Below are 13,871 nucleotides of genomic sequence, written 5' to 3' on the forward strand. Positions count from 1 at the left end.
AAGTGGATAAATCACTAGGACGTGATGGGATCTATCCCAGATTATTGAGAGAGACAAGAAAGGTGATCTTGCCTTGATGAAGATCTTTGCATCTTCTCTAGCCACAGGCAAGGTCCCAGAAGGCTGGAAAGTAGCCAACGTTGTTCCTTTGTTTAAGAAGGGAAGTAGAGAATATCTAGGTAGTTAGAGGCTGGTGGGCCTCACAACAGTTGCAGAGAAGCTATTGGAGAGGATTCACAAGGGTTGGATTTGCTCGCATTTGGAAGCGAATGGGCTAATTAGAGTCAGTGAGTATAGTTTAGTGCAGGGTAGGTCATGTCTTGCAAACATGGTTGAGTCTTTTGAGGAGGTGATGAAGGTCATTGATGAGGGTGGGGCAGTGAATGTTATCTACATGGATTGTGGGAAGTCCCTCTGTAGGTTGGTCCAGAAGATTACGATGCATGGGATCAGTGGTGACTTGGTCGTTTTGATTTATAACTGGCCAGAGACCCAGAGACACAGAGGACGGCATGGTGGCGCAGCAATAGAGTTCCTGCCTTACCGTGTCAGAGACCCGGGTTTAATCCTGACCACAGGTGATGTCTGCACAGAGTTTGTACATTCCCCCCATAACCGCGTGGGTTTTCTCCGGATGCTCCGGGTTTCCTCCCACACTCCAAAGCCGACAGGTTTGTTGTTCAATTGTCTTCAGTAAGAATTGTAAATTGTCCCTAGTGTGTAGGATAGTGTTAGCGTGGGGGTGATCACTGGTTAGCGCGAACCCGGTGATCCGAAGGGCCTGTTTCTGCATTGTATCTCTAAACTAAAAAGAGGGTTGAGGTGGAAGGGTGTTCTTCTGACTGGAGATCTGTGACCAGTGGAGTTCTACAGGGATCAGTTGTTTGCAAAATATATATATAGATGACTTGGAGGTGTATGTAGATGGGTTGGTTGGTAGGTTTGCAGACATGCAAGATTTGATGCCAGCGTTGTCTCCCCAGGTCTGGCAGTGTGGAGGTAGTGTGGAGGTCCTGCCCTGCTCCAGGCTGGCCCACATCGAGAGGGCTCACAAACCCTACACGGAGGACCTGACCGCACACGTACGCAGGAACGCACTCAGGGTGGCCGAGGTCTGGATGGACGAGTTCAAAGATCACGTCTACATGGCCTGGAACATCCCCAGAGAGGTGAGCAGGGGGAGCGAGGCGGAGGCCTCTGGTGTGGAGTCACCCTCAGCAGAGAGGCACGACAATGAAAGGACACGGAATAGAAACAGGGAGGAGAAGCAACCTTCCATGACAGGTGGATGGGGTGAAGAAGGCGGCCTTCGGTACGCTGGCCGTCAGTCGGGGAAGTTGGGACGTTATGCTACAGTTGTACGAGATGTTGACGAGGCTGCACTTGGAGCATTGTGTTCAGTTTTAGTCATTCTACTATAGGAACGGTGCCATTAAGCGGGAATGGATGCAGAGCGGATTTACAAGGATGTTGACAGGATCCGAGGGCCTGAGCTATAGGGTGAGGTTGGCCAGGTTATTCCTTGGAGAGCAGGAGGCTGAAGAGTGATTTAAAGTCCTAAGGGGAATAAATTGGGTAAAGGCACAGAGTCCTTTTCCCACGATAGGGGTATCAAGAACCAGAGAGCATAGATTTAAGGTGAGGGGGGGAAGATTTGATAGGAAACTGAACAGCAACCTTGTGGGTAGTGGGTTTGTGGAATGAGCTACTGGATGAAATTGTTAAGGCAGGTGTAATAACAGTGTCTAAAAGACATTTGGGCAGGCATGCAGATGGCAGGTTTGGAGGTTTAGACGGTGGGTAAACGGGACTAGCTTAGATAGGGGATATTGGTTAACTTGGGCGAGTTGGGCAGAAGGGCCCGTTGCTGTGCTCCATGAGTCTATGGGCCTCAGTATTGCTCAAACAATATAGATGGTTGGTGAGACCACACGTGTGTATTGACAACTGTTTTGGCCAGACACTCCCAGTCCTCTCCAGCTTTGTTGTAAAGCTGTGGGACATTATTGATCCAACAGCGGTGATGTGGTCAGCAGATGTATAGATGGCATTGTAGCTGTGTCTGGCTACACAGTGATGGGTACAGAGAGGGTAGAGCAGGGGGACTGAGGTTCCCCTGATGACCCGCGGTTGGACCGTACCTGCGATTGTGTTCTCTGTGGCGTTTAGAGCCGACATTAACGTCTCTACACTTCACGAGCATTGTTTTCCCTCTTCCCGACTCCCCAGAACTCCGGGATTGACATTGGGGACATTTCGGAGCGCAAGGCGCTGAGACACAGGTTGCAGTGCAGGAGTTTCAGATGGTACCTGAACAACGTCTACACACAGATGAAGAAGTATACGGACACGTTGGCCTACGGCATGGTAGGCACAGGCAGAGAGCTCACTTTCCTGTTGTAAACAGAGGAGCCCAAAGGGGAGGTGGCTCACTGCTCCCGCACCCACCCGAGTGGCTCAACTACACGGAGACTGAATATCTGATAAAGTACCGAGGGTGGGGGGTGGGGTTATGGAGCGAGCACCGCACTGTGGGGGGAGAGTACTAAGGGAGCAGAGCGCTGCACTATGGGAGTGAAAAAGTAGCCCCTGAGGTCCTCCTTAAATTTCTCCCCTCTCAAGTTAATCCTATGCCCTCTTGTTTTGGAATCCTCTACCCTGGGGAAATGACTGTGAGCATTCACTTGGTCCATCCCTCAGCTTCCGACTCAGCCTCCCTATAACTCAAGCCTGCAAGCCCAGCTAACATCCTGGTGAATCTCTTCTGCACCCTTTCCAACTTAATGACATCCATCCTATAGCCGGTGTGACCAGAACTACACACAATACTCCAAGTGTGGTCTCACCAACAACTTGTACAGCTGCATCATGATGCCCCAACGTTTGTACCTCAATACCCTCCCCAATGAAGGCAGGAGTGCTAAACGCTGCTTTGCCCCACACTGTTCACCCGACCCACCTCTTTCAGGAACCGTGCACCTGTGCCCCCAGATCTCTCTGTTCTACAACACTCTGCAGGGCTCTAGCCTTCAGAAGTGAAGAGACAAGAGAGTACAGGAGAGAAAGAAAGCAGCGAGGGAGGAAATGGCTTTGTGATTCAGGGTGATGGACGTGATCCTTCCCCGGGTGAGCGGGAGCTGGGCTGGCAGTCCGGGGATGAATGAGGAAGGAGTTACCTGATCCACATCGCTTGTCTACCTGTGTGTTACAGCTGAGGAACGCTCTGAGGAGTGACCTGTGCCTCGACCAGGGTCCGCAGTCGGACAACATTCCCATCGTGTACATGTGTCACGGGATGACACCACAGGTACGTCGGCGTTCCGGGTCTCGGCACGTGCACTGACCATGGTGGGATCTTGGGAACATGAACATAAATGAGCATCAGGAACTGGAGCCAGGGAAGCCCTCGAGCCTGCTCTATCATGGCTGATCCCATGCCTCTTTTCCACCCCAACCCCGTCTCCTTGATTTCCTGGTGCAGAGGCCCATCAATCACGAAGGGAGAGGGAATTCCGCAGGTTCATCACCCTCTATGTAACACTTTCCCCTCTCACCTTAAACGTATGCCCTCTTCATCTTGAATCTTGAATCTAGTTCTCGATTCACAACCCTGCGGAAAGGTTTAGTTTAGTTAGAGATACAGCGCTGAAACAGGCCCTTCGGCCCACCAAGCCCGAGCTGACCAGCGATCCCCACACATTAACACTATCCTATACACACTAGGGACTATTTACACATACACCAAGTATTCATTAGTCCACAACGGCCCCTCTTTGTTCTCGGAGACCCCCCACCCCATGCCGGGTCCCCTCTGTTCTTGACGTCCCCCCCCCAAGCCGAGCCCCTCTTTGTATGTCCATGTGGAATGACCACTGTCCACCTTCCTCCTCCAGGCAGTGTACTACATGAGCAGCCAACAGCTACACGTGGGGGTGCTGAGCCCCACCCTGGACGCTGTGGACAACAGGTGCCTGGTGGAGGTGAACGGCCGGCCTCGGCTGCTCGAGTGCGGCTATGCCGAGAGCAACCAGATGCGGCTGCACTGGCAGTTCACGCAGGTCAGTACGTCAGCGGGACCTCGCCACGCACCATCCACAGGGGCAGACACACACCCACAACCAGCACTCTCAGCACTTTCGGCTCACTCGCCCTGAATCACAGGCTTGTGCAGGGTAGAAGGACGCCCTTCTGCCCTTTTTGCCTGGGCTAGCCCAATTATACGTAATCAGCTCCATCTTTGTGCACATTCGGTGGTGATTAACAAGATTTGCAGCCAGATCTTGGATCAGCTGGGCAAGTGGAACGAGGAATGTCAAATGGAGTTTAAAGCAGATAAGTGCGAGGTGTTGTATTTTGGGAAGTCAAACCAGGGCAGGGACCTGTCCCCAGTGGGTGTAGGATAGTGTTAATGTGGGGGGATCGCTGGAGGGCGCAGACCCGGTGGGCCGAAGAGCCTGTTTTCGCGCTATATCTCTAAACTAAACCTTCACAATGAATACAGGTACATAGTTTGCTGAAAGTGATATCACAGGTAGGTAGGATGGTCATGAGGTTTTTGGTACAGTCAGGGTATTGAGTATTTACGTTGGGACATTAAGTTACAGATGTACAAGACGTTGGTGAGGTTGCGTTTGGAGCATGGTGTTCAGTTTTGGTCACGTTGCTGTAGCAATGATGCCAATGAGCTGGAAAGAGGGCGGAAAAGATTTACGAGGGTGTTCTGCGCTGTAATATTCATCTCCCCGCACTACCTGATGTACTTGTGTGCGGCCTGATTGTGCTCATGTACAGTATAATTTGCCAGGTCATCAGCTCCAATGGCTGCGCCACTGCGTCACCCTCAAAGTTCCTCCAGCACTCTGTATGTTTTGCACAACCAGCACCTGCAGTTCCATGTGTCTCAGTTCTTGTCTCAGATGCTCAGACCTGATTTAATACCACGGAATTTCCGTCCATTGATGTTTAGAATTTCCCATTATCTCTTTCAGGGCGGCTCAGTGCGGAATCGAATATCAAAGAAGTGCTTGGAGATTGAGGAGAATAGTGAAGGTGTCTATGGATACCAGCTTTTACTCCGGAAATGCAGCGGTCAAAAGTGGACTATCTCAAACATCTTAAGGAAGATGAATTCCACATGAAGAGCTTTCCTCACCCACTCCCAGTGTAGCTTCTTTAAGCATCTGCTCTATTTATTGTGTCTCAGGTCTCTGGGAAGAAGGTTGTCTCTGCTCATCTTTGAATGGAGCTGCCGTGGGTTTTAGGTACGGTCGCGGTGATGGAGGTCAGAGTAGTGATATATTTTGTACGTGTAAATAGGCATTCAGGAGATGGATATACTTGTTATGCTTGTCCCGTGGAGACGGAACAAAGTGATATCGTTCCTGCCTTAGCACATGTGAGGCTGTTTTAGCAGTGGCTATTCTGTGATGTAGGGTCAGTGGGATTATGTAGGTGGTCTGTAATCCATTTAGGCAAATGTAGTAAATCTCCATTGATCCAGAAGGTCACTCAGTGGCAAATCCCAGCAGTGTTTGACCATCTAATCTTCTCTGGTTGGAAAAGGCTTTGTTGACTGTGCAACGCAGTGTGGTTGGGTGGGCAGAGTGAGTCTGGTGCTGATACCCCCGTAGTTATCTCTGAGACCCCTCCAAATCTGCCTCCGTTCAAAACCCAACGGGAGTTTGGGCTGAACTGCTCCTGGACGATCCCACAGCCGCAAGGGTGAAGAGCGTTTAATGTCATATGTACCGGCAATGAAACTCTTACTTGCAGCAGCTTAACAGGCCCGTCAAAGCAATTCCGCGCAGATAAATATGAAATGATCAATAATACAAAAAAATTAAGAACGGTAATATTTGGTAACCTTAACGGTGCAAATCCAAAGTCTGTAGTGCAACCGATGACAGTCCACAGAAGATCGTAGTTTCTGAGTGTTGTGCAGTGGTCAACAACCTGATGGTTGCTGAGAAAAAGCTGTTCTTGAGCCTGCAGGTCACGGTTTTCAGGCTCCTGTACCTTCTTCCCAATGGTCGAAGTGAGATGAGAGCGTGGCCTGGGTGGTGTGTGGGTCTTTGATGATATTGGCTGCCTTTATGCGGCACTGCCTTCCAGTAGATCCCTTTGATTGTGGCGAGATCAGCACCTGTGATGGACCAGGTCGTGTCTACCACACCCTGTAGTCTCCTTCGAACCTTTGAGGATCACGATGTTCTGTGTGTGTGACTGGGCTCTGAGTTTACCTATGACTTCAGTAACAATCCTGAAGAATCATTTAATCCATTTGCCTGCAATTGAGACATTGGAGGGTGTCTCTGATTCCAAATATGTCGATCCAAAACAAATCTTTGTATTTTAATCACCCCTAAATAATGGGTTAGTGAATTTCCAATGTCTTTTAATTTTTTTAATGATTTCTATTCTTGTTTTGAACAATCCTAAACCATGGTGTGGCTCAAAATAAAACCATGAGAAGATTACTTGTGCTTTTGTGTTAGTTTGTACCTGGCATCAGCTGAACTTGCTTGCGGAAGTACAGGCCTCTTGCTGTGTGAACTTCGATTTTACGCGGAGTAGTCCTCAGAGCCAGTGATCACTCCTGATGAAGTCGTTCCCATGGCGATACATGCTCGTGTGCTGGGCTAATCCTAAAATGGCTCCCAGTGCCTCTGGTTCGACAGAATGTAGGGCAGCCCACACTGCAGCCGCTGTGGAACAGTCCCCGTGCAACCAGAAGCATACCCTACTGTTACAGCATAGAACAATCCACAGCAACAGGCCCTTCGGCCCACAGGATCTGTGCCAGGCACGTGGCCTAGTTGGATAATCTCTTCATCCTCCATGTGATCCATATCACCTCCATAGCCTCAATTTCCATGTGCCCATCTAAAAGCCTGTTAAACATCTGCCTCCACTACCAACCCTGGCAGTGCTTTCCAGGCACCCACCAGTCTCTGTGTAAGAAAACGTACCCCTCACATCTCCTTTAAACTTTGTCCCTCTCCTTCAACCTTAAGATTGTTCTCTCTAGCATTTCCATCCAGGGAAATAGCTTCTGACTGTCTACTCTATCTATGCCTCTCATAATATTATATACTTGTATCAGGCCTCCGCTCAACCTTCCAGGCTCCAGAGAAAACAATCAAGTTTGTCCGCAGTCTGGAATCGGGAAGGATGTGGAGGATTTGAAAAAGTGCAGTAGTGGTGTTGCCTGGATTGGAGGGTACTCGCTGTAGGAGGAGGTTGGGCAAGGGCCTGGTTTCGCACTGTATGTCTATACGACTTCTGATTACTGGCGGCTCAGGGGAAATTGCCCGACACCTGTGCAGTCCTGCAGTGATCGGAATGGCCAACAATGGGATGCCTTGGGATGCAGGGTAAACCCATCAGTGAAGAGCCCTCTCCTGCTTCGATCTTACGCACTCATATTGTGCCCAAGGAAACGGTGCACCGTCGAGGCGGTGCGGAGGTTAGTGCTGATCTGTCAGGGGGAACATACTGAGTGGGGAGCACCCTGTCAGGGATCCTCTGAGATTACTTTAAATTTGATACAGGGCTAAGGAGGGAGTGCAGGGCAGTGGGATTAGTGTGGGATTGATACGAGGCTGTGGGTCGAGAGCAGGATAATGGGGTTAGTGTGGGATTGATACGAGGCGTTGGGGAGAGAGCGGGGCAGTGGGATTAGTGTGGGATCAATGCGGAGCTGTGGGGATACAGCAGGGCAGGGGATTTGTGTGGGTTTGATGGGGAAAGAGCGGGGCAGTGGGAATAGTTTGGCGTTTGGTACAGGGGTTTTGGGGAGAAAGTGAGGCAGTGGGATTAATGTAGGTAGACACAAAATCCTGGAGTAACCCAGCGGGACAGTTACTCACTGGAGAGAAGGAATGGGTGACATTTCGGGTTGAGACACTTCTTCAGACTGATTAGTGTAGGATTGACGTAGGGCTTTGGGGAGAATGGGAGAGTGGGATTGAGGGAAGGGAGCGGGTCAATGGGAATAATTTGGGGATTTGATATAGGACAGTAGGATTTATACAGGACTGTAAGGAGAGAACAGGGCAGTGAGATTGGTGTATGGTTAATTTTGTGCTCTGGGTTAAGGGCAGGGGACAAGTTTAATATTCGATACAAACCCACGCTTAACTGTTGATGGAATGTCCTCCTCCTGTGCCGCGCGATCTCCCAGTGGCCAGACATTTTAACTCCCCTTCCCATTCCCACTCTGGCCTCCCTGTCCTGGGCCTCCTCCACTGTCAGAGTGAGGCCACACGCAAATTGGAGGAACAGCACCTCATATTTTGCTTGGGCAGCTTACACCCCCAGCGGTGCGAATATTGATTTCTCTAATTTCAAGTAACCCTTGCATTCCCTCTCTCTCTATCCCTCCACCACCCTTGTCGTCTTGCTAGTTTCACCGGTTGGTTGTATGCCTTAATTATCACCCACAGCCAACAATGAACCATAGTGGGCTCCACCGTTCTTGAGTCTTCAGTGCAGGCTGTCATTTGTTCTGTACCTTTTCATACCTCTAGTTTACCCCTCCCCTGACTCTCAGTCTGAAGACTTTCAGTCTCCACCCGAAACGTTTCTTCAGAAATACTGCCTGACGCACAGGGTTACTCCAGCATTTTTGTGTCTATCTTCAGTGGAACCCAGCATCTGAGGTTCTTTCCTTCACACTGTAAAACGTTGTGTTTTTCTGAACGTCAAGTTTGGTGCGTCACGCCTTGAGCAACACTCCAAGTGCTTTGATCTCGAGAGTGTTTCAGATAATTTCTCTGAATGCAGAAGCATCGGATCATGGAATGAACGTAGGGGTGGGAGACGAGCGGGGCCGTTTCTGTCCAAGATAATTGACCATTGATAGAGCTACATCAGAACCCTCAGTGACTTTCTCCCTGTTCGACCTCAGACCTTTCTGCTGCAGAATGAGCCTCGGATTCAAAGATCTCCGTTGAAGATTTTTTTTTTTTTGCTTGGTTGCCATAGCAACCCGTTTACGAGTAACGTTGTTTTGGGAAAACATGGGGTTTTCCTGGAGCTCATGACTCCGGGTCGCGACTGCACTGTGACTGAAAGTTTGGGCCGTCTGTAGCAATGGTGAACTGTGTGTGTGTGTGTGCGAGAATCCCAGGCTGTGGTCCAGGAATTCATAGATCATGGCCTTCTTGTGACCCGCTCTCCCCACTCCGAGATTCACACGGATATTACAGGGTGTGGAAAGTCTGAGTCAGAAAGAGAGGTTGGATCTTATTTCCCCAAGAGTGTAGATGGCTTAGGGGGTATAGAAAATCCTGCGGGGGTTTAAATAAGGTGAATAGACACAGTCTTTTCCCCATAGTTTGGGGAGTCTAAAACTAGAGGGCATGTTTGTGATGAGCGGAGAGGGAAAGATTGAATAGAAATCCAAGGAGCAACATTTTCCACACAGAGTGGGGCAGTACGGTGGCGCAGCAGTAGAGTTGCAGCCTTACAGCGCCAGAGACCCGGGTTCGATCCTGACTACAGGTGCTGTCTGTACGGAGTTTGTACGTTCTCCCTGTGGCTGCCTTTTTTACCAGTCCTTTTTGTAAAAAAAACTCCCTTTTTCCCGGGTGCTCCCGTTTCCTCCCACACTCCAAAGACGCACAGGTTTTAGGTTAATTGGCTTCTATTAAACATTTTTTCTTTGTCCCTCGTGTGTAGGATAGTGCTAGTGTACAGGGCGGTCTCGGTGGGCCTGTTTCCACTTGTCTAAAGAGTGATGGGTATGTAGGTTGAGGCTTGTATAATAACAACATTTTAAAGTCATCTGGACAAGTGCATGGATGGGAAAGGTTAAGGGGATACAGGCCAGGAACGGGCAAATGGAATAAGCTTGGTTGGACCATTTGGTCAGTTCGGACAAGTTTCTGGACGAAGGGCCTGTTTCTGTGCTGTGTGACGCTATAACTGAAAATTGAAGATTATGGTCACAGGGAGAACGTGGAAACTCCACATGGACAGCACCCGCAGTCAGGATTGCACCCGGGTCCCTGGAGCGATGAAGCAGTGACTCTACCCACTGCACCACTGTGCTGTTCATGGTCCTGGTACTGGCTGAACATCCGGCAACTGATTTCAACCTTCATCGGGCAGTCTGCGAATGTGTCTCAATTCATGGCTGATCTTCTCTGACAGCACCACTTCCAAGCTCTTCTAACCCCTTCTGTGCGAGTTAAGTTTATCATCATATGTCCGAGTACAATGAGGAACTGGAATAACGAAAAATCTGGCTTGCTGCAACTTCGTAGCCACGTCGACTCGGACAACCCACCAAACATAAATCATGCATTAATACTGCAAGACCATGAGAAAACAAAAATGCGCAAAGAAACAAGACGTTTATGCAAAGCACAATTCGTAACATTGTAGTGCAAGAAATGATTAATGTTTTTATATTGCTGAGGTAGGATTAGGGTTGTTTAAGAAGGAACTGCAGATGCTGGAAAATCGAAGGTACACAAAAATGCTGGAGAAACTCAGCGGGTGCAGCAGCATCTATGGAGCGAAGGAAATAGGCAACGTTTCGGGCCAAAACCCTTCTTCAGACTGATGGGGGATGGGGGCGGGGAGAAGAAATGGAAAAAGGAGGAGGAGCCCGAGGGCTGAGGGAGAGATAGGAAGGGGAGGAGATAGCAAGGGCTATCAAAATTGGGAGAATTCAATGTTCATGCCCCCAGGATGCAGACTACCCAAGCAGAATATGAGGTGCTGTTCCTCCAATTAGGGTTGTACAGGTTTGTTCAAGAAATTGATAGTTGAAGGAAAGTGGCTGTTCCAGAACCAGGTAGTGTTCTACACCTCCTGCTTAATGGTAGCAGCGAGGAGAGGGCATGGTGGGATCCTTGATGATAGACACCGCCCTCTTGAGGCAGTACCTCATGTTGAAGCTTTCGATGGTGGGTAGAGCTGCGTCTGTGATGGACTGGGCTGAGTCCACCACTCTCTCGACTTCTCGCTAGAATATACTGAGTGACTGAGCTTCTGAGTTCTACTTGTGTGGAAAATTTCAAAGTTCTCAGTGCCACCATGTCTTCTTGTCCCTGCCCTGGCTCTCTGAGCCCTGATACTGAACCATCGTGGTTGTTCGAGGGACATGTTGTAGGAAGGAACTGCAGATACTGGTTTAAACCGAAGATAGACTCAAAATGCTGGAGTAACTCAGCGGGACAGGATGCATCGCTGGATCGAAGGAATGGGTGACTTCTCTGGTTGAGACCTTCTACACATCATTCCTGCTCACTTCTCCGTGCACACCTGCCCACCAGCGCCCTCTGCAGGGAGCCTCCTGCCAACCTTTCCACATCCAACAACTGAGAATTAGACATGAAGTGCTGGAGTAACACAGCCGATCGGGCAGTATTTCAGGAGAAAAAGGATGAGTGACGTCTCAGGTCGGGACTCTTCTTCAGACTGAAGGCCCAGGACCCGAAACATCACCTATTCCTTTTCTCCAGAGCTGCTGACTGACCCGCTCAGTTACACCCACACTTTGTGTCTATCTGTGGTATAAACCAGCATCTGCAATTCTCTGTTTCTACCGGGAAGTAGAACCAAGGAACTGGAGTAAATTACTGGAGTAACAGCGGATCAAGTTCCCGTAGGTTCCCGACCTGAAACGTCACATAATCCATGTTCTTCAGAGATGCTCCGCTGAGTTAACCCAACACTTTGTGTTTTCTCCAACAACCGAGCCTTGATTCCAAAGAGGATTAACTTTGATTTCAATTCTTGACCAATTCCGTTTAGTGTTTTCTATGCATTCTTGCCTCAGTAAATAATCTCTTTGCAATTCCTTCCTGTGGGTGAAAGTTAAAAGTCTAGAGACAAGGAGCTAAAATGGACAATCATACCTGTATCTGATGATCTGATTACTCTATAAGCGAGTTCGGTATTCCGAAAAACAAAAGGAATCATGGGATTTGTCAAAGGTCGTAAGCTATAACGGTAAAAAGATCTCAGCCCTATAGGTACAGTGAGGGTAGACAAAAATGCTGGAGAAACTCAGCGAGTGAGGCAGCATCTAGGGAGCGAAGAAAACAGGCACCGTTTCGGGTCGAGACCCTTCTTCAGACTGATGTGAGGGTGGGAAAAGAAAGGAAGAGGCGGAGGCGGTGGGCTGAGGGATAGCTGAGAAGGGGAGGAGAAAGCAGGGACTACCTGAAATTAGAGAAGTCAATGTTCATACCGATCGGCTGTATACTGCTTAAGCAAAATATGAGGTGCTGCTCCTCCAATTTACTATGGAGGAGGCCCAGGACAGAAAGGTCGGATTCGAAATGGGAGAGGGAGTTGAAGTGCTGAGCCACCGGGAGATCAAGTAGGTTAATGCGAACAGAGTGGAGGAGTTGGGCAAAGCGATCGCCAAACCTACGCTTGGTCTCACCGATGTAGAGCAGCTGACACCTAGAGCAGCAGATGCAATAAATGAGGTTTGAGGAGGTGCAGATGAACCTCTGCCGCACCTGGAAAGACTGCTTGGGTCTTTGAATGGAGTCAAGGAGGGAGGTAAAGCGACAAATGTAGAATTTCCTGCGGTTGCAAGTGAAAATGCCAGGAGAGGGGGTGGTTTGGGTGGGAAGGGACAAAGTTACGGAGGGAGGGGTCTCTTCGGAAAGCAGACAGGGGAGGAGATGGGAAGATGTGGCCGGTGGTGGGATCCTGTTGGAGGTGGCGAAAATGTCGGAGGATTATTTGTTGTATGTGACGGCTGGTAGGTTGGAAGGTGAAGACAAGGGGGACTCTGCCCTTGTTATGAGTGGGAGGATGGGGAGTGAGAGCAGAGTTGCGGGGTATAGAAGAGACCCTGGTGAGAGCCTCATCTATAGTAGAAGACCTTCGCTCCATAGATGCTGCCTCACCCGCTGAGTTTCTCGAGCATTTTTGTCTACCTTCGATTTTCCAGAATCTGCAGATCCTTATTAAGCATAGATGCAGTGAGTATACTTTTGATCCGATTTTTTGTCTTTTTTCAGTGGGAGACCGGGCAGTGGCGCAGCGGTTAACTTGCTGCCTTACAGCACCAGCGCCAGCGACTTGGGGTTCGATCTTTACTATGGGTGCTGCTTACGGGTGCTGCTAACAGAAGGCAGCTAACAGAAGGCAGATTACTATCTAAATGGTGTCAAGTTGGGAAAAGGGGAACTACAATGGGATCTAGGGGTCCTTGTTCATCAGTCAATGAAAGAATAAGGGGTAAGCCATTTAGAACGGAGACGAGGAAACACTTTTTCTCACAGAGAGCTGTGAGTCTGTGGAATTCTCTGCCTCAGAGGGCGGTGGAGGCCGGTTCCCTTTAGTGGATACTTTCAAGAGAGAGCTAGATAGAGCTCTTAAAGATAGCGGAGTCAGGGGATATGTGGAGAAGGCAGGAACGGCGTACTGATTGGGGATGATCAGCCATGATCACATTGAATGGCGGTGCTGGCTCGAAGGGCCGAATGGCCTACTCCTGCACCTATTGTCTGGGGTCTGTACATTCTTCCTGTGACTGCGTGTGTTTTCTCCGAATGCTCTGGTTTCCTCCCAAATTCCACAGATGTGTGGGTTTGTAGGTTAATTGGCTTCTGTAAATTGTTCCTAGTGTGTAGGGTAGAACTAGTGCACGGGTGACTGGTCAGTGCAGACTCGGTGGGCCTAAGGGTCTGTTTCCACGCTGCCTCTCCAAAACTAAAACTAAAGTGGCGAGACTGATGGAGTCGTTGCTGTTTACGCTGACCTGAAATGTTGACCTCAGAGGCTACCTGACTGGCTGAGTTCTTCCAGTATTTCTGTTTTTGTGAACAGTAAGGATCTATGTGTTTGCAGTAAAGTCAGTGAGACGACAACACTGAACGTACGGGTCGAGGGATCGA

At 49.4% G+C, this 13,871-nt stretch overlaps 1 protein-coding gene across 1 annotated transcript in view; it reads left to right on the forward strand.

The window, feature by feature from the left end:
- Positions 1–6,474, forward strand: part of LOC129705661 (polypeptide N-acetylgalactosaminyltransferase 18-like) — a 44,852-nt gene extending 38,378 nt beyond the window's left edge. Inside the window, 5 exon segments of the mRNA XM_055649345.1 lie at positions 984–1,169; positions 2,230–2,367; positions 3,212–3,307; positions 3,894–4,058; positions 4,989–6,474. Of these exon segments, the coding sequence (XP_055505320.1) occupies positions 984–1,169; positions 2,230–2,367; positions 3,212–3,307; positions 3,894–4,058; positions 4,989–5,138 (735 nt within the window). The 3' untranslated portion in view covers positions 5,139–6,474.
- Positions 6,475–13,871: the final 7,397 nt, after the last annotated feature.

This window comes from Leucoraja erinacea, chromosome 18 (assembly GCF_028641065.1).
Source record: "Leucoraja erinacea ecotype New England chromosome 18, Leri_hhj_1, whole genome shotgun sequence".
NCBI lineage: Eukaryota > Metazoa > Chordata > Chondrichthyes > Rajiformes > Rajidae > Leucoraja > Leucoraja erinaceus.